This window comes from Oncorhynchus keta, chromosome 6 (genome assembly GCF_023373465.1).
Source record: "Oncorhynchus keta strain PuntledgeMale-10-30-2019 chromosome 6, Oket_V2, whole genome shotgun sequence".
NCBI lineage: Eukaryota > Metazoa > Chordata > Actinopteri > Salmoniformes > Salmonidae > Oncorhynchus > Oncorhynchus keta.
Window position 1 is genome coordinate 6,166,694 of NC_068426.1, and position 20,650 is coordinate 6,187,343.

Consider the following 20,650-nt stretch of genomic DNA (forward strand, 5'->3'; position numbering starts at 1 on the left):
TTTATGTGTAGTATATTTATGATACATGAAGTAGTTTTGTGTGTAGTATATTTACGATACATGAAGTCGTTTTATGTGTAGTATATTTATGATACATGAAGTAGTTTTATGTGTAGTATATTTACGATACATGAAGTCGTTTTATGTGTAGTATATTTACGATACATGAAGTAGTTTTATGTGTAGTATATTTACGATACATGAAGTAGTTTTATGTGTAGTATATTTACGATGCATGAAGTAGTTTTATGTGTAGTATATTTACGATACATTAAGTAGTTGTGTGTAGTATATTTACGATACATGAAGTCGTTTTATGTGTAGTATATTTACGATACATTAAGTAGTTGTGTGTAGTATATTTACGATGCATGAAGTAGTTTTATGTGTAGTATATTTACGATACATGAAGTAGTTTTATGTGTAGTATCTTTACGATACATGAAGTAGTTTTATGTGTAGTATATTTACGATACATGAAGTAGTTTTATGTGTAGTATATTTACGATACATGAAGTCGTTTTGTGTGTAGTATATTTATGATGCATGAAGTAGTTTTGTGTGTAGTATATTTACGATACATGAAGTAGTTTTATGTGTAGTATATTTACGATACATGAAGTAGTTTTATGTGTAGTATATTTACGATACATGAAGTAGTTTTATGTGTAGTATATTTACGATACATGAAGTAGTTTTGTGTGTAGTATATTTACGATACATGAAGTCGTTTTATGTGTAGTATATTTACGATACATGAAGTAGTTTTATGTGTAGTATATTTACGATACATGAAGTAGTTTTATGTGTAGTATATTTACGATACATGAAGTAGTTGTGTGTAGTATATTTACGATACATGAAGTAGTTTTATGTGTAGTATATTTACGATACATGAAGTAGTTTTATGTGTAGTATATTTACGATACAATGAAGTCGTTTTATGTGTAGTATATTTACGATACATGAAGTAGTTTTATGTGTAGTATATTTACGATGCATGAAGTAGTTTTATGTGTAGTATATTTACGATACATTAAGTAGTTGTGTGTAGTATATTTATGATACATGAAGTCGTTTTATGTGTAGTATATTTACGATACATGAAGTAGTTTTGTGTGTAGTATATTTACGATACATGAAGTAGTTTTGTGTGTAGTATATTTACGATACATGAAGTAGTTTTATGTGTAGTATATTTACGATACATGAAGTAGTTTTATGTGTAGTATATTTACGATACAATGAAGTCGTTTTATGTGTAGTATATTTACGATACATTAAGTAGTTGTGTGTAGTATATTTACGATAGATGAAGTAGTTTTATGTGTAGTATATTTACGATACAATGAAGTCGTTTTATGTGTAGTATATTTACGATACATGAAGTAGTTTTGTGTGTAGTATATTTACGATACATGAAGTAGTTTTATGTGTAGTATATTTACGATACATGAAGTAGTTTTATGTGTAGTATATTTACGATACAATGAAGTCGTTTTATGTGTAGTATATTTACGATACATTAAGTAGTTGTGTGTAGTATATTTACGATAGATGAAGTAGTTTTATGTGTAGTATATTTACGATACAATGAAGTCGTTTTATGTGTAGTATATTTACGATACATGAAGTAGTTTTGTGTGTAGTATATTTACGATACATGAAGTAGTTTTATGTGTAGTATATTTACGATACATGAAGTAGTTTTATGTGTAGTATATTTACGATACAATGAAGTCGTTTTATGTGTAGTATATTTACGATACATTAAGTAGTTGTGTGTAGTATATTTACGATAGATGAAGTAGTTTTATGTGTAGTATATTTACGATACAATGAAGTAGTTTTATGTGTAGTATATTTACGATACATGAAGTAGTTTTGTGTGTAGTATATTTACGATACATGAAGTAGTTTTATGTGTAGTATATTTACGATACATGAAGTAGTTTTATGTGTAGTATATTTACGATACATGAAGTAGTTTTATGTGTAGTATATTTACGATACAATGAAGTCGTTTTATGTGTAGTATATTTACGATACATTAAGTAGTTGTGTGTAGTATATTTACGATAGATGAAGTAGTTTTATGTGTAGTATATTTACGATACAATGAAGTCGTTTTGTGTGTAGTATATTTACGATACATGAAGGAACTGTGCTCATGAACATATGACATCTGTAATAGCCTCTGTAATAGCCTCTGTAATAGCCTCTGTAATAGCCTTCTCGGTGAATAAATCCGGGATTCGATCCGATGTAGCTCACTTGACATTTGATTCTTGGTAACTTCCGATTTGACATGTTCACCGATCTCCGCCAACAGTGAAATATTGCTTTTAAAGAGGTGCAATCGTAGCCTAATTGTGCAATTGGATTGAATCCCTGCCTAAATGTATTTATTCAGAGAAAACTAGACTAGATGTTGCACTAGTGCTTCTTAAAAAAAGCAGTTAACGAGACAAACTCGACACATTGTCAAAACACAGTGTTTAATAGACATTACATAGGCAGTCTGATGAGAGGAGTACTAACCACTGATCCAAGGTCAGATGTTACCAGTAGATGACTATAAGGGAAACTACTTCAACCGTACTAACCACTGATCCAAGGTCAGATGTTACCAGTAGATGACTATAAGGGAAACTACTTCAACCGTACTAACCACTGATCCAAGGTCAGATGTTACCAGTAGATGACTATTAGGGAAACTACTTCAACCGTACTAACCACTGATCCAAGGTCAGATGTTACCAGTAGATGACTATAAGGGAAACTACTTCAACCGTACTAACCACTGATCCAAGGTCAGATGTTACCAGTAGATGACTATTAGGGAAACTACTTCAACCGTACTAACCACTGATCCAAGGTCAGATGTTACCAGTAGATGACTATTAGGGAAACTACTTCAACCGTACTAACCACTGATCCAAGGTCAGATGTTACCAGTAGATGACTATTAGGGAAACTACTTCAACCGTACTAACCACTGATCCAAGGTCAGATGTTACCAGTAGATGACTATTAGGGAAACTACTTCAACCGTACGCAAACGTGTCTAGACCTGCAATTTGTCACTACGCATCTATGAAGGATAACCATTTTTGCTTAGCTAATTGCATTTGGTATTAATCAGGTTTGGAGAATTGAGTTTAAATGGAATTGACCCCAAACCTGGTATAAATAGGACTTAATGGTTAAGGATCGGTTCATAGGGTAATCTGATCGTAGATCTGTGGTTAGGGTTGCAGGTTCTACCCCAAACCTGGTATAAATAGGACTTAATGGTTAAGGATCGGTTCATAGGGTAATCTGATCCTAGATCTGTGGTTAGGGTTGCAGGTTCTACCCCAAACCTGGTATAAATAGGACTTAATGGTTAAGGATTGGTTCATAGGGTAATCTGATCCTAGATCTGTGGTTAGGGTTGCAGGTTCTACCCCAAACCTGGTATAAATAGGACTTAATGGTTAAGGATCGGTTCATAGGGTAATCTGATCCTAGATCTGTGGTTAGGGTTGCAGGTTCTACCCCAAACCTGGTATAAATAGGACTTAATGGTTAAGGATTGGTTCATAGGGTAATCTGATCCTAGATCTGTGGTTAGGGTTGCAGGTTCTACCCCAAACTACAGATTACACATCACAACAAATAGATTATACCAAGGTTGTGGTTAATCCCATTTCAATTCAGAAAGTAAATTGAAAATTCCAATTCTCTTAGGAATTAGGTTTACTTCCTGACTGGAATTGACCCCAACCTTGATTTAAAAACCGAGCAGACAGTCACATAGTAGCTTTTTAGCACCCTGCCCCCCTTCAAACATCACGCTATGCCCCCCTTCAAACATCACGCTATGCCCCCCTTCAAGCATCACGCTCCCCCCTTCAAACATCACGCTATGCCCCCCTTCAAACATCACTCTATGCCCCCCTTCAAACATCACGCTATGCCCCCTTCAAACATCACGCTATGCCCCCCACCTCCAAACATCACGCTATGCCCCCACCCCTTCAAACATCACGCTATGCCCCCTCCCCTTCAAACATCACGCTATGCCCCCCTTCAAACATCACGCTATGCCCCCCTTCAAACATCACTCTATGCCCCTCCCCTTCAAACATCACGCTATGCCCCCCTTCAAACATCACGCCCCCCTTCAAACATCACTCTATGCCCCTCCCCTTCAAACATCACGCTATGCCCCCCACCTCCAAACATCACCCCCGCCTCCAAACATCACGCTATGCCCCCCTTCAAACATCACGCTATGCCCCCTCCAAACATCACGCTATGCCCCCCCCCTTCAAACATCACGCTATGCCCCTCCCCTTCAAACATCACGCTATGCCCCCCTTCAAACATCACGCTATGCCCCCCTTCAAACATCACTCTATGCCCCCTCCCCTTCAAACATCACGCTATGCCCCCCTTCAAACATCACGCTATGCCCCCCTTCAAACATCACTCTATGCCCCTCCCCTTCAAACATCACGCTATGCCCCCCACCTCCAAACATCACGCTATGCCCCCCCCTCCAAACATCACGCTATGCCCCCCTTCAAACATCACGCTATGCCCCCTTCAAACATCACGCTATGCCCCCCTTCAAACATCACGCTATGCAAACATCACTCTACCCCCTCCCCTTCAAACATCACGCTATGCCCCCCTTCAAACATCACTCTAAAACATCACGCTATGCCCCCCTTCAAACATCACTCTATGCCCCTCCCCTTCAAACATCACTCTATGCCCCCTCCCTTCAAACATCACGCTATGCCCCCCTTCAAACATCACTCTATGCCCCCTCCCCTTCAAACATCACTCTATGCCCCCTCCCCTTCAAACATCACGCTATGCCCCCTCCCCTTCAAACATCACGCTATCACGCTATGCCCCCTCCCCTTCAAACATCACGCTATGCCCCCTCCCCTTCAAACATCACTCTATGCCCCCTCCCCTTCAAACATCACGCTATGCCCCCCTTCAAACATCACTCTATGCCCCCTCCCCTTCAAACATCACTCTATGCCCCCTCCCCTTCAAACATCACGCTATGCCCCCCCCCACACACACACACTGAAGCATGATTGTCATTGTCACATGTAATCACAGAAAAACTGATAGCAATCCGATACAGTGAATTCAGACTTGATACATCTGTCATCTTAACAACAACCACACAATGCTACCTATTTATTAAACAGAAGTTTGGGTATAAAATTATATTCTCTGTCACATCTACTATCTGTTTACTACAGTCTTGTTTTCAAAATCGAATCTAAAAATTGGGCCAAAACGTCAGTTTAACACAGCAGACAAAACAAAATAAAAAACAACATTAAAACAAGTGAGTTCCCTTTTGTTTTTCTAGCGGACAGTGACATTTAGAGCGGTTTGTTTACCAACTTCATGAATTCTATTTAACAGATTGATTGATGAATGGATTGATTGATGAATGGATTGATTGATGAATGGATTGATTGATGAATGGATTGATTGATGAATGGATTGATTGATGAATGGATTGATTGATGAATGGATTGATTGATGAATGGATTGATTGATGAATGGATTGATTGATGAATGGATTGATTGATGAATGGATTGATTGATGAATGGATTGATTGATGAATGGATTGATTGATGAATGGATTGATTGATGGATTGATTGATGAATGGATTGATTGGAAGCACAGTTGATGTTGATAAGAATACAGTCTCCATTCCGTCTTTACTACCTACTCCGGTAAACGAGCCTGAATATCTTTTCGCTGGGCGTCACTACATGGCCATGCTGTATCACCTCACCGGATGGGCAGTACAGTACATTAGGATTTCAGTTTCTGTATGTTTTTTGGGGGTACAGGCCCACATGATTCATCGCGTAAGAAAGCAGGGAGGGAAAACCACGTAGAACGGCTGCTCCGAGGTTTTGGGGGGGTCCTGCACCAGTCTGAGTGGTGCACCTGACAATATGCGTATATATCAAGTGAACGAGTCATAAGATAGTTAGGGTAATGTCAGGGTTGTGTTAAGGTTAGGGGTTGGTTAACCCCTATGAGTTAGATAGGTACTAACAACTGTGTCCTCCTGCCATCGTGATAGATGGAATAGTTCCAGAATGACTTAGCATAATTCCAGAACATTCTACATTCTAGAACCCGTGTCTGGAGGTGGACACACAGAGAGTGGCTGGCCCCTCCCCTGTTGTCCCGTTAGCAGCCCTGGAAGTCAGGCTGTGATTGGCTGTGACTTTGGGTGGTCAGGAGACGCTGCTGCTGCTGTAGAAACCTGATGACCTCAGGACTCCTCAGCAGAGACTGGGGACAAAACACACACACACACGCTAGTGTGACGTAATACATGGTTTGAATTCACGGTACTGGTAGGTGCCATTACAGGGACTGAAAATATGCTGCACATTTCAACAACCTAAGATGTGTTAACTGCCGTGTCTATACGTGTCTGTCTGTGTGACCCACCAGTCTCTTCTGGTTGAGCACCTGTTCGATGAGGGAGGGTCTGGCCGGACGGTCCCCCACGGTGCCAAGACGCTGCTTGTTTACAGACACAGGCCTCTCCTCCAAACTCTCCTGATCAACACACACACAGTACAGATCAATATATAACCCTTTAGACTAGAGCAGTATTCTTCAGTCCTAGTCCTGAGGAACCACACCAGGGTTTTGTTCCAGCCCTATCGTAACAAACCTGACTCAACGAATGATGAGTTGGATCAGATGTATTCAGCACTGGGCTGGAACAAAACCATGCACATATTGTGTATTTCCTGGACTATGATAGAAAAACAGATGAAAGAATTACACCCGGTGTGTGTTTGCGTGTTTGTCTGTCGGCCAGGTAAACTCTTACATCTTGTTTCCCGCTGGACATAGCCTGGTCACTTTTCTTCTTCTTGTACTTGTCTTTGTACATCTTGTTACGGTGCTTCTTACACATCCAGGGTTTCCGCTGCTTGGCTACCTGGGTCGTGGTCTCCGTACAACCGTCGTACGTGCACGTTTTCGACACGTTCTCGTTCTCCCCGAATCCGTCTTCCTCGTTGAGCTCTTCGGGACTCGCAGCGCTGTCACGCGGGTCCGAGGTGTCTAAAACGTCGCTCTCCTCGTCGGCATCATCCATGTCGTACGAGAACATGTTATTGTCCGATTCTTGCGGCGTGACTACATTTCTGCAGTCGACAACACCGCTTTTGTCAACGTAGTACGTCTGTCCGTCCTTGGTTAGTAGGAGCGAAATACTCGAGTCCTTGTTGTTACCCGTTGAGGTGGAACTCTCCTCTTCACTCATGATTTAGATCAAATTTAATCCCCCCACGATTTTGTAGAAAATGGATAACGTAAAACAGTTGCCCAGAGAAGTGGCCTGTCCCGTAATCTATTGATGTAACGTTAGGCTGTAGCTGGCAAGGTGTTGTGAGTTAACTCGCATGTAATTGGAAGCTAACTAGTCGACTAGCTTGACATTCACTTCCCTGTCATAGATCTGAGTCTCTGCACGAAACGATGGATCACGCTAATTAAATAATACGGTTATAGATACCTGATCTAAAGCAACATCATATAATTAAGTGAGGAAATTATTTATAAATACCCCACAAATGTTTAATCTGTAGGCTTGATGCTTCCCTTCCTCTCACACAACAAAAACAAACGAGGACAGTCCGCCGAGAGAGAGCAGGACAGGGAGGAGTCCTTCTGCAGGCTGCCCTCTGCTGGTCATATATGGAATTATCTCTCTCTCTCACACACACACACACACTAACACACCTGCATGAAATAGATTTGTGGCACACCTGGAAATGCTCAGACAAAATGAAATGTGAAAGTTAACGTGCTATATTGATGTTGATGATATAAATAGCATATATATTATCATGTTTTTTTTCAATGCAAAACATATGAATACAAAATACAGTTTGTCAAGTCAAGAGACATACATTTTCTTTCAGTAATTTTACAAATCAATTTCCATATACATCAGAACAGGCATATTTCAAAACGTCATAATCTTATCTGTTCAAACCTCTCCAGCTGCAGTCAGAGGAGGTTATGGGGGTGTATCAAATGTGTGTCTCTTTTGTGGGTGAGGTGGCTAGCAGGGCTGTACCTAATATACTGTAAGGCTGTACCTAATATACTGTAAAGCTGTACCTAATATACTGTAAGGCTGTACCTAATATACTGTAAGGCTGTACCTAATATACTGTAAGGCTGTACCTAATATACTGTAAGGCTGTACCTAATGTACTGTAAGGCTGTACCTAATATACTGTAAGGCTGTACCTAATATACTGTAAGGCTGTACCTAAATTACATGTTTTCAATGGGGCTTTCTCTATTCTGATTGTTTTATACTGTTCAATCAAACTTCAAAAGTTTCTCATTTGAGATCGTATTCTCACTGCCACGTAGGGCTGCACGATTTTGACAACAAATCAACCCTTTATTTTTTAACCAAGTATTTCAACGACGATTTCACTTGCGATTTAGATCAAAACACTGGTGAACTGTTGGAATCATGGAAATATAATAACTATTCAAACTCTATAGCCTAGTTGGAATGTAATAGTGGGCACTTTGAATACAGCGTTGTTTGAATTCATAGAATAAGAAATTGGAATAGTAATACGATCTCTATGGAGGTGTTGTTGTAACGGGGTAGGGACCAAAGTGTTGGTCAGTTGTTTCCCAGGGGAGTGGGACCCTATAATCTGTCGCAACACTCAATGTTTCCTCTTACAAAAAATAAGGCCTAGATTTGTTGTTAAAATCGTGCAGCCCTACATGACACTGTGGAAATTGGGGTGTCAGTTAGCCCAGTGGTTAGAGCATTGGACCAGTAACTGGAAGGTTGCTGAATAGAATCCCAGAGCTGACAAGCTAAAAATCTGTCGTTCTGCCCCCTGAACAAGGCAGTTAACCCACTGTTCCTAGGCCGTCATTGTAAATAAGAATTCTTAACCCACTTGCCTAGTTAACTCTTCCCCCTGCCGTAGCCCCTCACATTAGTGCAACAAACAAAACAAAAAGATGATGTGCAGGTTGGCGGTAGAAATTTGAGTATAAAATGTTTAATTAAAGCATTATTTAATTTGTTATTATTCTTTTGCCATTTATTCTGTTACCAGTCATTTTTACATGTAAATATTATATTTTGATTAATATAAGTATGTCTTATTTTGGAACTAAATGCTAACTATTAGCTTTTGGGAAATCGTTTTTCCCCCATTAATTTTTTCCCATGGGCGATTTTAGAAACTTAAAACAAGGTCTGTGTCTATTAGACTTTCTGGGTATTGTAATGACCCTGGGTTTATAAGCGCGGAAATCGTTCCTGCCGCACGAGCGTGCTTTTGCAGCACAGTTGATAGCGCGCCGGACCTCGGGCTAGAAGGTCGAGGGTTCGTGACCTGCTCCCTACGGGTTTCATTACAGTATTATGACTCCTACTGTGGTACTCTATATGACACATATGTCAGAGTCAAGGCCCGCGGGCCACATCCGGCCCGCGAGAAGGTTTTTTACGGCCCCTGGGATGATCTTGATTTATTATTAGAACCGGCCCGCAGACCGCAGCAAGCCGGCAGCCCGCAGATCTTTTACACGCACCAATACTACATTTCCCACAATGCAACGGTGACGCACCGAGCAGTTGCTTCATTTCAATATTTATTGGCACAGCAGTTGTCAGCATCACAGTAAAATTAACTTTCAGATACCCATCAAAAATGGCAAAACGGAAGGTGGACACTGAGAACCGGGGTTTCAAACAAGGTGGGAGTCGGAGTATTTGTTCACGGAGGTAGCTGGAAAACCTGTGTGTCTTCTGTGTGGAGAAAGTGTGGCGGTACTGAAAGAGTATAATCTGAGACGACATTATGAAACGAAACACGCGGACAAAAACAAGAATATGGACATGGAACAAAGGCTACAAAAGGCAGAGGAATTAAAACGAGGCCTCAAATCTCGACAGGCTCTGTTCAAAAAGCCAAATCACAAGGCCAGGCTGCTGTCAAGGCCAGTTTTATTTTGGCAGAAGAGATCGCTAAATCAGCCCGGCCATTTACGGAGGGGATTTCATCAAAAACTGCATGATTAAAGTTTGTGACGAAGTTTGCCCAGAAAAAGGCAACTCTTTTTAAATGTGAGTCTGAGCAGAAACACCATTGCCGAGAGAGTAGACCAGTTGTCCATCAATCTAAAAGAGCAGCTTGTGAAAAAGGGAAAATATTTCATTGCATATTCCTTGGCTGTGGATGAGAGCACCGACATTTCTGACATTGCCCAGTTGTCAATTTTCATCCGCGGAGTGGACTCCAGCCTAAGCGTGACAGAGGAGTTTTTGGCTTTACGTCCTATGCATGGCACAACTACGGGCATGATTTGTATGAAGAGGTGTCAAGATGTGTAAATGAGATGGAGCTGCCTTGGGAAAAACTCGTGGGTTTGACAACCGACGGAGCACCTGCGATGTGTGGACACAGGAGCGGACTGGTGGCGAAGATACGGGAAAAGATGCAAGAGGAAAACGCGACAGGTGAGCTGACAGCTTATCATTGTATCATACACCAGGAAGCGTTGTGCGGTAAAGCCTTGAAAATGGAGCATGTAATGAGCATCATCACGCCCAGTTAACTTTATCAGAGCCAAAGGTTTGAATCACCGCCAGTTCAAGGCATTTCTGACGGAGTTAGAAACGGAGCATGGTGATTTGCCTTATCACACAGAGGTGCGATGGCTAAGCCAGGGAAAGGTGCTTCAAAGATGTTTCGAGCTTCGTGAGGAGATTTGTCTGTTCTTGGACAGCAAAGGGAAAGACAAGACACAACACAACTCTGAGACGAAATGTTTCTGTGTGAAATGGCTTTTCTGTGTGACATTACGAGTCATCTGAATGCAATGAACTTGCAGCTGCAGGGTCGGGATCGTGTCATCTCTGATATGTACAGTACAGTGAAGGCATTTAAAACCAAACTGACTCTGTGGGAGACGCAGATGCGGAAAGAAAATTTGAGCCACTTTCCCAGCTGCCAGACCATGAAAGAGAAGCTCTCTACCAGTGCGTTCCCGAGCGCACAGTTGGCTGATAAAATAGGTATGCTTGCCGCTGACTTTCGACGCCGATTTGCTGACTTTGAAGCACAAAAAAGCAGGTTGGAACTGCTCGGTAACCCATTTGCTGTTGACGTGGAAAGCTCACCACCAAACCTCCAAATGGAGTTGATTGACCTCCAATGCAATGATGCACTGAGGGCAAAATATGCGGCAGTGGGTGCTGCGGAGTTCGCCCGTTTCCTCCCGACACAATGCCCCAGCTGCGCATCCAGGCTGCTCAAACGTTGTCTATGTTTGGCAGCACATACCTGTGTGAACAACTGTTTTCTTTGATGAACTTGAACAAAACATCACACAGAAGTCGACTTACTGCTGAACACCTCCACTCAATTCTGAGGATTTCCTCAGCTCAGAGCCTTACCCCGAACATTGATGAACTTGTGGAAAAGATGGGACACCACCAAGTATCACCCTCAACCTCAAACAAGTGAACATTACTGTGCAATCACATATTTAGAGTTTTTACTCAGTTCAAGTTTAAAAGTTAAAGTTTAATATTTGTTTTCACTGCATGTTACTTCTCCTTAAACAAAGTGTTGTTTTTGATTAATAGATTTTTGCACTTTATTTTATTGTATTTCAATCCAATTATATTTTAAAAATATTTCAGTTGAGTGGATGATAGAAAATTGCTATTATTGTTTTTTTCTTTGAAGTAAATTTAGCCCACTTTTGCTAAAATAGAAAATATAGGCTACTGATGGTGCCTTGAATACCGTTTTTTTTTCATTTAATGTTCATGTTATGGGGATTTTTATATAAAGGAAATTTGTCTTTTGTGTCTGTTGAAAATTAAAGATTACTGACAGAGCCATAAGAAAATATTGCTTTATTTATCTGATCATATTGGAATATATTTGTTAGGTTTTCAGTAGGTTCAATTAGGTTCACTAGACTATATGCGTCATTTAAAAAATGTTCAATGAACATTCGAACAGTCCGGCCCTCGGCTTGTAGCTAAATTTTTTATTTGGCCCTCCGTCCATTTGACTTTGACACCCCTGCTATATGAGGACCAGTGGTTGTAGTGAAAGCGATTCAGCTAATTGGGCAGATTTGTTGCCACTCAAGACCTTTTTGCGTGGCTGATTGGGCTGTACGACGACCTGTTCAAATGTCTACTGCGCCGGTGTATTGAGCTGCTTGTAGTATCACGGTGTCGCCCACGGTTGCTAACGTGGCCTTTTTCCCTCCACTGTGGGGCTCTATTGAGTAAATGTTGGAAAAATATCTTGGCTATTTTCTAAATATAGCAATGCGAATGCAAAGAGGACTCAGACCACAAACATGTTGAAGTGAAGTGGTAAGAGAGCTGAGCATTCAAGGCAAGGGAAGTGTGAATAGACAGGGAACTTATGTTGCTTTTTTACCCCAGAGTTTACTTTAAAGAGGACTGAGATCGGTTACTTTAAAGAGGACTGAATGTGAAAACACCCTTAAAGTCATCATTGGCCTCATGGGGACATCCCCGAGTGGTTTACTTCCTCTCCGGCAACTGAGTTAGAAAGGACGCCTGTATCTTTGTAGTGACTGGGTGTAATTGATACATCATCAAAAGTGTAATTAATAATTTCACCATGCTCAAAGGGATATTCAATATCTGTTTTTTTTTACCAATCGGTGCTCTTCGTTGCGAGGCATTGGAAAACCTACCTGGTCTTTGGTTTAATCTTTATTTGAAAAATGCTAAATTGTCCAACACCCAATCACCCCCAGCCATACTCACTAACTTTAGAATGTGGAGTAATAAGTAGGAATCTGTTTTTCAAATTTAAAAGCGATTGCTTTTGATTTTTTTTTAAACGCTTCATCTTCCTTCCCAATGAGAACGAATTAGAACATTCCGAGATATAGTTTATGGAAAAGAGAAGTTGCATTGCTGCTTGGTTGACAACCTGACCCGAGCAGGGTGCATCTCCCTCACCGGTTTCAGCTCGGTCACGTGACGGATCATTGCCCGGTTCAACCGGGTGCCAGTTTAAATGAAACCCTAAATGAGTCTGGCTAGCCAGGCAAATCTTTTTCCCTCTCTGAAACACTAATAGATTTTGATCATAAAAATATCAATGATCATTCAGTTCATGGCAACGTTTTCTTTTGAGATTGTAGACTAATATTGCTGCGCGCAAACTATGAGCGTCTTCATGTTGCTATGGAAACGCCACCACGTGGTCTCGTCGTCGGCTGTGATTGGACCGCGCAACTGAGAGCGTCTTCACATTGCGATGGAAACGTCACCACGTGGTCTCGTTGTCGGCTGTGATTGGACCGCGCGACTGAGAGCGGTTCGGACTTCGATTGATATTTGTGTAAATCAGAAACAGCTGAGTTTTACACAGCAACATCTGAAACAGCTGAGTTTTACACAGCAACATCTGAAACAGCTGAGTTTTACACAGTAACATCTGAAACAGCTGAGTTTTACACATCAACATCTGAGTTTTACACAGCAACAGCTGGAACAGCTGATCAGTGCGTTCATCCGAATGAGACAAACCTGCATGCACAGGCCAATATAAACCGCTGGGAGGTAGCTAGTCATACCACGACAAAATAATTTAAAATAACTTTGTCTTCTCTAGTTTGTGCATCATCGGCTGTGTAACACGCAACTAAGGTTTGTGGCATTTATATATATATATATATACACAAATATCAATTGAAACTGTTCAATTGCAAGCTACCTTAAAGCCAAACATTTGAAGCGTTGGCTATAACGAGTTGTTATAAAAAAAAATATAAAAAATAAATAAATTGTGTGTGCACGAGTTGCAACACACACTGTTTATTTATTTATTTTTTATATTTTTTTAAACTTTGTTTTGGTTGTCTTTGCGATAATAGCTTAGCTAACTAGCCAGCTGAAGTTTTATTTGTGTATAATAATTCAAGGCGACCTGCGAACGTGTTAAACCCCTCCGGTAGTCATGGCAGCCAGTTTATACAGATCCACTAGGTACATTTAGGTTTGTTTTTAACCCTCCTGATCTATAATACCCTCTACTTATAGTTTTTTTTTTTCAACTTTATTTTTATTTTATAAAGATGAACTTCAGCTCTGTCGCCCGTCTTAGTAGCCAAGAAAATGTTCTGGCCTCAAATAGGATGGATTCATCCCGTATGGACCGGGCTAAACAGAGGACTATACTCGGCGTTTTAACAGAAAACGAACAACACAGTCGATCTTTTGGTCAGGTCAGTAGTTTTGAGGTTTTTTATTTTATTTTTATTTCTGCGTCAAGTCTCTTCATATTGGCTAATCATCGTTTTGTTTGTTTAGGGAGTTATTTTTTCCAAACGTGGCTCTATTTTGGACAATTCCCACACCAATCTCCTGGGTTGTCCCTCAAGCTCTAGCGCTGACATCTATGTGGATGAGCCATGTGAGGTCGTCATCCCAGCCTCTGGTGAACTAGTGGCTGCAGAGCCTCTGGCGGTGGATGAGGAAACCGCTGCTATGCAACGTAGAGATTTGCGTCTCTTCCTGGACCTGAGCTCAGGTGAGGTCGGCCTTTGGTGCCATTACACACCAAGGGTGCCATGACTCATCACCATGTCAACTTTCACAACACCGACTCATTTAATAGTAAACCTTTGTTTTGCAGGGTCATGCATGGACACTTCTATGCAGTCGCTGCCAGATAACGAGGCTGTCACCACTCAGAATGCCATGTGTCTGGCAGAATATTCTGAGGACATCCACAAACACTTACGCAAGAGTGAAGTGCGCACTCGTTCAAGCAATACGGCTACTTGTTTAAATGTCTTCTATGCCTCTGACTTAAGGGCATCTGTTAAATGAAATGCACAGTTCACCCCCCCCCCCAAAATACCTGGATCAGGCATGGCAGCCATTGTGGCTTCACACGCCAGCACTTTAGTTGTAGCTTGGCTGGCTTTTTGTATATTTACTTTATCCTGCTGTTAACCTCACACCAGCTACATATAAACGTTCTTTAGATTTGCCTGTTTTTTAAAATTGCTCTAACTGAAGGTGGTTAAGTCTTTCTAACCCTCTGTTCCAGATTAAGTGCCATCCGAAGTCTGGCTACATGCGGAAGCAGCCGGATATCACCAACTGCATGCGTGTCATCCTGGTGGACTGGCTGGTGGAGGTCGGCCAGGAGTACAAGCTGTGTGGGGAGACTATCTACCTGGCTGTCAACTACATGGACCGCTTCCTCTCCTGCATGTCTGTACTCCGGGGCAAGCTGCAGCTGGTGGGCACCGCTGCACTGCTGCTGGCTGCGTAAGTCACCTTACAAATTCAGTAGAATTTTTGTAAACTAACTCTTTTATCTGTTTACAATACTAGTTCTGGCGTAGTCCTGCCACGAGTAATCTGTAGGAAAGGTGGTTCACTTTCAGCTGCGGTAAATGGGCTTTTTTAGTGTTAACCCTTTTCTCTGGTAGTAAATACGAGGAGATCTACCCTCCGGAGGTGGATGACTTTGTGTACATCACAGATGACACTTACACCAAGAAGCAGCTGCTTCGTATGGAACACTTCCTGCTGAAGGTGTTGGCATTCGACATGACCGCCCCCACCACACACCAGTTCCTCCGCCATTTCCTCACCGTCCAAGCAGTTTGCTTCAAGACTGAGAGCCTTGCCCTGGTACTTACAGAGAACTGGATACTCATGTCTGACTGCTTGATAGCTGTGCCATGTTTTTGAAATGTGCCTTTAGGCTAGCAGCATGGTATCAGGGTACATGAGTCAGTACTCTGACCCAAGTGTTCAATCGTTTAATCACTCTTGTAAGAATGTGTTCTCACCTGGTTAAATAAAACCCAATGAGTTGACCCTGTAGGGAGACCCAAGTCCTCGGGGTCCTGATTGGTGAAACACTTTCGCCCTAGAACACACTTGACTCAAATCAACTAATCATGATCTTCAGTTAAAAATGCAATTTGTTTATCAGGTGTGTTTGCTGGGGGAGAGTGACACCAATCAGGTCCCTGAGAGCTGGAATTGCCCAGGCCTGATGTGAAGTGTGTTTCACCCCAGTTGACTAAATGGCTTATCAACATTATTAATTTAATGTGCATGAGTGTTTTGTTGCAGTTAACAAGTGTTCTTTTGTTTTAATGTCACTCTACTCTCAGTATGTGGCAGAGCTGAGCATGTTGGAAGTGGATCCATTCCTGCACTACTTCCCCTCTATGGTGGCGGCTGCTGCTTTCTGTCTGGCCAACTACACCCTCAACAAGTCCCTCTGGGTAAGACAATCCTGTCTGCTGTATGCTGACTGTTGCATCATCACTCTGGGGTAAGACATTCCTGTCTGCTGTATGCTGACTGTTGCATCATCACTCTGGGGTAAGACATTCCTGTCTGCTGTACTCTGATGGCCATTGGTCTTATGCTGACTGTTGTATCTTGTATCATCACTCTGGGGTAACCCCCCACCACCACCTAGAACTAGTGCCTGTTCTGACCTTAAATCAAGAATACCAACTCATACATGCATTTTATCCTGGTGTGGTAATCTCCCTTTTAGACATTGTTCTCATAAGTAGACTCGTCAAAAAAAATGACGTCCTCCCTGTCAACTTTTATTTTCAGCAGACTTAATGTGTAAATTTGTATGAATGCAATGAGATTTGACAACTGAGACAAGAACTGAACAAGTTTCACAGACATGTAAATAACAAATTGAATGATGTGTACCTGAACAAAGGGGGGTCGAAAGTAACAGTCAGTATCTGGTGTGGTCACCACCTGCATTAAATACTGCAGTGCATCTCCTCATGGACTGCACCAGATTTGCCCGTTCTTGCTGTGAGATGTTACCCCACTCTTCCAACAAGGCACCTGCATGTTGCCGGACATTTCTGGGGGGGAATGGCCCTAGCCCTCACCCTCCGATCCAACAGGTCCCAGATGTGCTCAATGGGATTGAGATCTGGGCTCTTCGCTGGCCATGGCAGAACACTGATATTCCTGTCTTTCAGGAAGTCACGCACAGAATGAGCAGTGTGGCATTGCGGGTCATGTCAGGTTGAGCCTGCAGGAAGGGTACCACATGGAGGAGGATGTCTTCCCTGTAACACAGTGTTGAGATTGCCTGCAATGACGACAAGCTCAGTCCGACGACTCTGTGACACCGCCCCAGACCATGACGGACCCGCCACCTCCAAATCGATCCCTCTCCAGAGTACAGGCCTCGATGTAACGCTCATTCCTTTGACGATAAACACGAATCCAACCATCACCCCTGGTGAAACAAAACTGCGACTCGTCAGTGAAGAGCACTTTTTGCAAGTCCTGCCTGGTCCAGTGAGTGGGTTTGTGCCCATAGGCACCGTTGTAAGGCAGGTCCTCACCAGCAACAACAGGTCTACAAGCCCTCTGTCCACAATAGGCTGGACTGTCTGAGCACTGATGGAGGGATTGTGTGTTCCTGGTGTAACTCGGGCAGTTGTTGCCATCCTGTACCTGTCTCGCAGTTGTGATGATCGGATGGACCAATCCTGTGCAGGTGTTACACGTTGTCTGCCACTGCGAGGACGATCGTCTGTCCATCCTGTCTCCCTGTAGCGCTGTCTTAGGCGTCTCACAGTACGGACATGGCAATTTATTGCCCTGGCCTCATCTGCAGTCCTCATGCCTCCTTGCAGCATGCCTAAGACGCGTTCAAGCAGGGACCCTGGGGATCTTTCTTTTGGTGTTTTTCAGAGTCTGTAGAAAGGCCTCATTAGTGTCCTAAGTATTCATAACTGTGACCTTAATTGCCTATCACTAAGCTGTTAGTGTCTTAACGACCAGGTGGATGTTCATTAATTGTTTATGGTTCATTGAACAAGCATGAAGTGTTTAAACCCTTTACAATGAAGATCTGTGAAGTTACTTGTATTTTTATATATTATCTTTGTAAGACCGGGTCCTGAAAGGGATTTATTTTTTGTTGTTGAGTTTAGAAAGTCCTACACCAGGTTGGTGCAGTGACATGTTTGACAGTGTGTCCTAGTATGGCACGCAGGAGCAAGTTAGGGTGGAGTTCCTTGCTCAAGGGCACATCGGCATATTTTTCATCTTGTCGGCTCGGGTATTTGCAAAGCGTCCTTTCGGTTAATGCCCATTACTCTAACTGCTAGGCTACCTGATTCCCTAGTTGGACTGGTTTGACTCGCTTCACTCACCGTGTGGCATCTGTTTTTTCCAGCCTGATGCCCTGTACACCTTCACTGGCTACACCCTGGCAGAGATTGTACCCTGCCTCAAGGACCTCCACAAGATGTACCTCAGTGCCTACAGTCGCCCCCAACAGGCCATCAGGGAGAAGTACAAGGGCTCAAAGTGAGTTGGTAATCTGTACTATTTATTTTTTTACTATAATTCTTTAACCATGGTGTCTAACCTTTTAACCATGTCTGTCTTTAGCCACAGCAATACTCCTGGGTTGTGTTCACTACCTTAACCTGTCCAATAACACTTGTTTCTTGTTGCCAAACTTTTAGGTTATTTTTTTTTAATACTACCATGAACATCTGCTGATTGGCTCTCCTCTCTGCAGGTTTGGCAACGTGTCTATGCTAAGTCCTCCTGGGGATCTGCCTTTTTACTGAAGTGGCTGGGAAATGACTGACAACACAGCTCTTAGCTCGCTCAGTAGATGCCTACTGGATAACTTATTTGTATTGCTTTTAATCTTTTTAAATGAATTTATCTTATTAACACTTTGTTCTAGCTAGCTATTTGTGTAGGTAGCTATCAAGTAAACGCAATGATAATAGTAACTTGTTGACTTAACTCTAGAATGCCTACTTCAAGTGTTTTAGTACTAGTCTGTAAGCTCAGGACTTAACCAATACCTTTTATTATTATTTTTCGGAACGGGTGGTTGAATCTTTGTTTTTACTGTACGAAGTCATTTTTGCTTTTGGTCACTGCCACACAATCATGGACCTCTGGCTGCATCTTGTATGTTGCATCATGTGATTAAAGGAAACAAGTTGCCTGTAGTTTGGCCTCGGCATTGCATTACTCCGCTTCTCAGTCCTCAGCCTTGACACCGGGAGCTTTCATGCTTTCCTTCTATCAGTTTGGTCATGGCTGTGGGCTCTTTCCACTGCTCTGGGGATTTGGCTGTATTACATTTAGTTACAGTGCCTTGCGAAAGTGTTCGGCCCCTTTAAACTTTGCCACATTTCAGGCTTCAAACATAAAGATATAAAACATTTTTTTTTTTTGTGAAGAATCAACAAGTTGGACACAATCATGAAGTGGAACGACATTTATTGGATTTTTTTAACAAATCAAAAACTGAAATTGGGCGTGCGGTTTCATAGCATCCTCACTTGTCTGCCATACTGTAACTTTCTCCATATAGATGGCTGCAGCTCACTACAGTAAGAGCCGACAGGGGATTTTGACCCTTAATGTCTGTTTTCATGTAGACTTGCTCTGACTGAACTCTCGGACAAGAGGACTAATCATTATTTGCCTATATTTAACCCACATCTAATGTGGCTCAACTACAAATGCCATGACTGCAGACTCAAGTCAATGGACTCTTGATGACCTGTTACCTAAATTTGAACACTTCTGAACTGTCGCCTCTTTTTTTTTTTTTGACAATTCCTGTTAGTAGAGGTGTCAGCTGAAGATGGCTAGCAGGGATTTGTAGTCTACCATGATGTCTAATTTGACGCTAAGCAATTTTGACTATGCATAGCTCAGACTACGTTAAAACACCTTGTCTGGAAAAGATTTACGTGGTTATCAACGTCATACCAGGCTTAGCCTACACAATACACAGCCTTGATTTTTAAGTGCTATACAGCGGTCGTCACTACAGTTACTACAGCCACAAAGTCAAAATGATCGATCATTAAAAAGGAATGAAAACCACGCGCTCGTAGAAAGAACAGCAAAAGCTCCAGAACTAGAGTGGTGGATATCTTTCTGTTTTCCCCTGATGGCGTATTTGTCCGATTGTAATGAAAAGCAAAGAACAATTCGTTGCGTGTCTTCATATCGCCCACCACAACGGTTTTATTTGAAACCTCTAGCCATAGTTGAACATAACGTTGACATCAGTCAACATGTACTTGGCGTAGACTACCAGGGTCAGACTGGGACAAAAAGCCAACCCTGGCATTTTAGACATATCACATCTGAGCCGTCTCTGCTAAGCCTAGCATCCTTTCCCACAGCACTGGTACCCTGAGACCTGGGGAACCACGTTTCCTGTCATAGAACGATGCCGGGACTAGTTTATGTAAGGGAATACCCCCTGTATTGGACAAAAATGAATGGCATGTCATTGGCATCGGACAAACCATATACACATTGGCCAATACCACCCAATTCGGCGTTGATTCATCCAAAGTGTATTGCAAATGCCATATGGTAATTGCCAGTTGTAACACTTTAAAAATTCAACAGGGGGCAAATGCGCTCCACCGGGGTTTTTCATATTGGATATGTAACCCAAATTAATGTCAAAAGTAAAATTTTGAAAAAATGAACTTTTTTCAAAAACTTATCA

General features: G+C 41.9%; 2 protein-coding genes and 1 long non-coding RNA gene across 3 annotated transcripts; 2 read left to right on the forward strand and 1 right to left on the reverse strand.

Moving 5' to 3' along the window:
• The first annotated feature begins 707 nt into the window (after nt 1–707).
• Nucleotides 708–2,997, forward strand: LOC127930643 (uncharacterized). The gene is made up of 3 exons (XR_008138596.1): nt 708–837; nt 2,059–2,748; nt 2,814–2,997. It is a non-coding gene; the product is annotated as an uncharacterized LOC127930643 (long non-coding RNA).
• A 2,446-nt stretch (nt 2,998–5,443) lies between these two features.
• Nucleotides 5,444–8,669, reverse strand: rfxap (regulatory factor X-associated protein). The gene is made up of 3 exons (XM_035771571.2): nt 6,889–8,669; nt 6,498–6,608; nt 5,444–6,335 (listed from the first exon to the last, which is right to left on the reverse strand). The coding sequence occupies exons 1-3, from the start codon at nt 7,324–7,326 to the stop codon at nt 6,231–6,233; spliced, it is 654 nt and encodes a 217-aa protein (XP_035627464.1). The 5' UTR covers nt 7,327–8,669; the 3' UTR covers nt 5,444–6,230.
• Nucleotides 8,670–13,612: 4,943 nt separating this feature from the next.
• On the forward strand, nt 13,613–19,121 carry ccna1 (cyclin A1). Its single transcript, XM_035771572.2, has 9 exons — nt 13,613–13,770; nt 14,199–14,348; nt 14,434–14,653; nt 14,759–14,877; nt 15,179–15,402; nt 15,567–15,771; nt 16,263–16,376; nt 18,323–18,456; nt 18,674–19,121. The coding sequence occupies exons 2-9, from the start codon at nt 14,199–14,201 to the stop codon at nt 18,723–18,725; spliced, it is 1,218 nt and encodes a 405-aa protein (XP_035627465.1). The 5' UTR covers nt 13,613–13,770; the 3' UTR covers nt 18,726–19,121.
• Nucleotides 19,122–20,650: the final 1,529 nt, after the last annotated feature.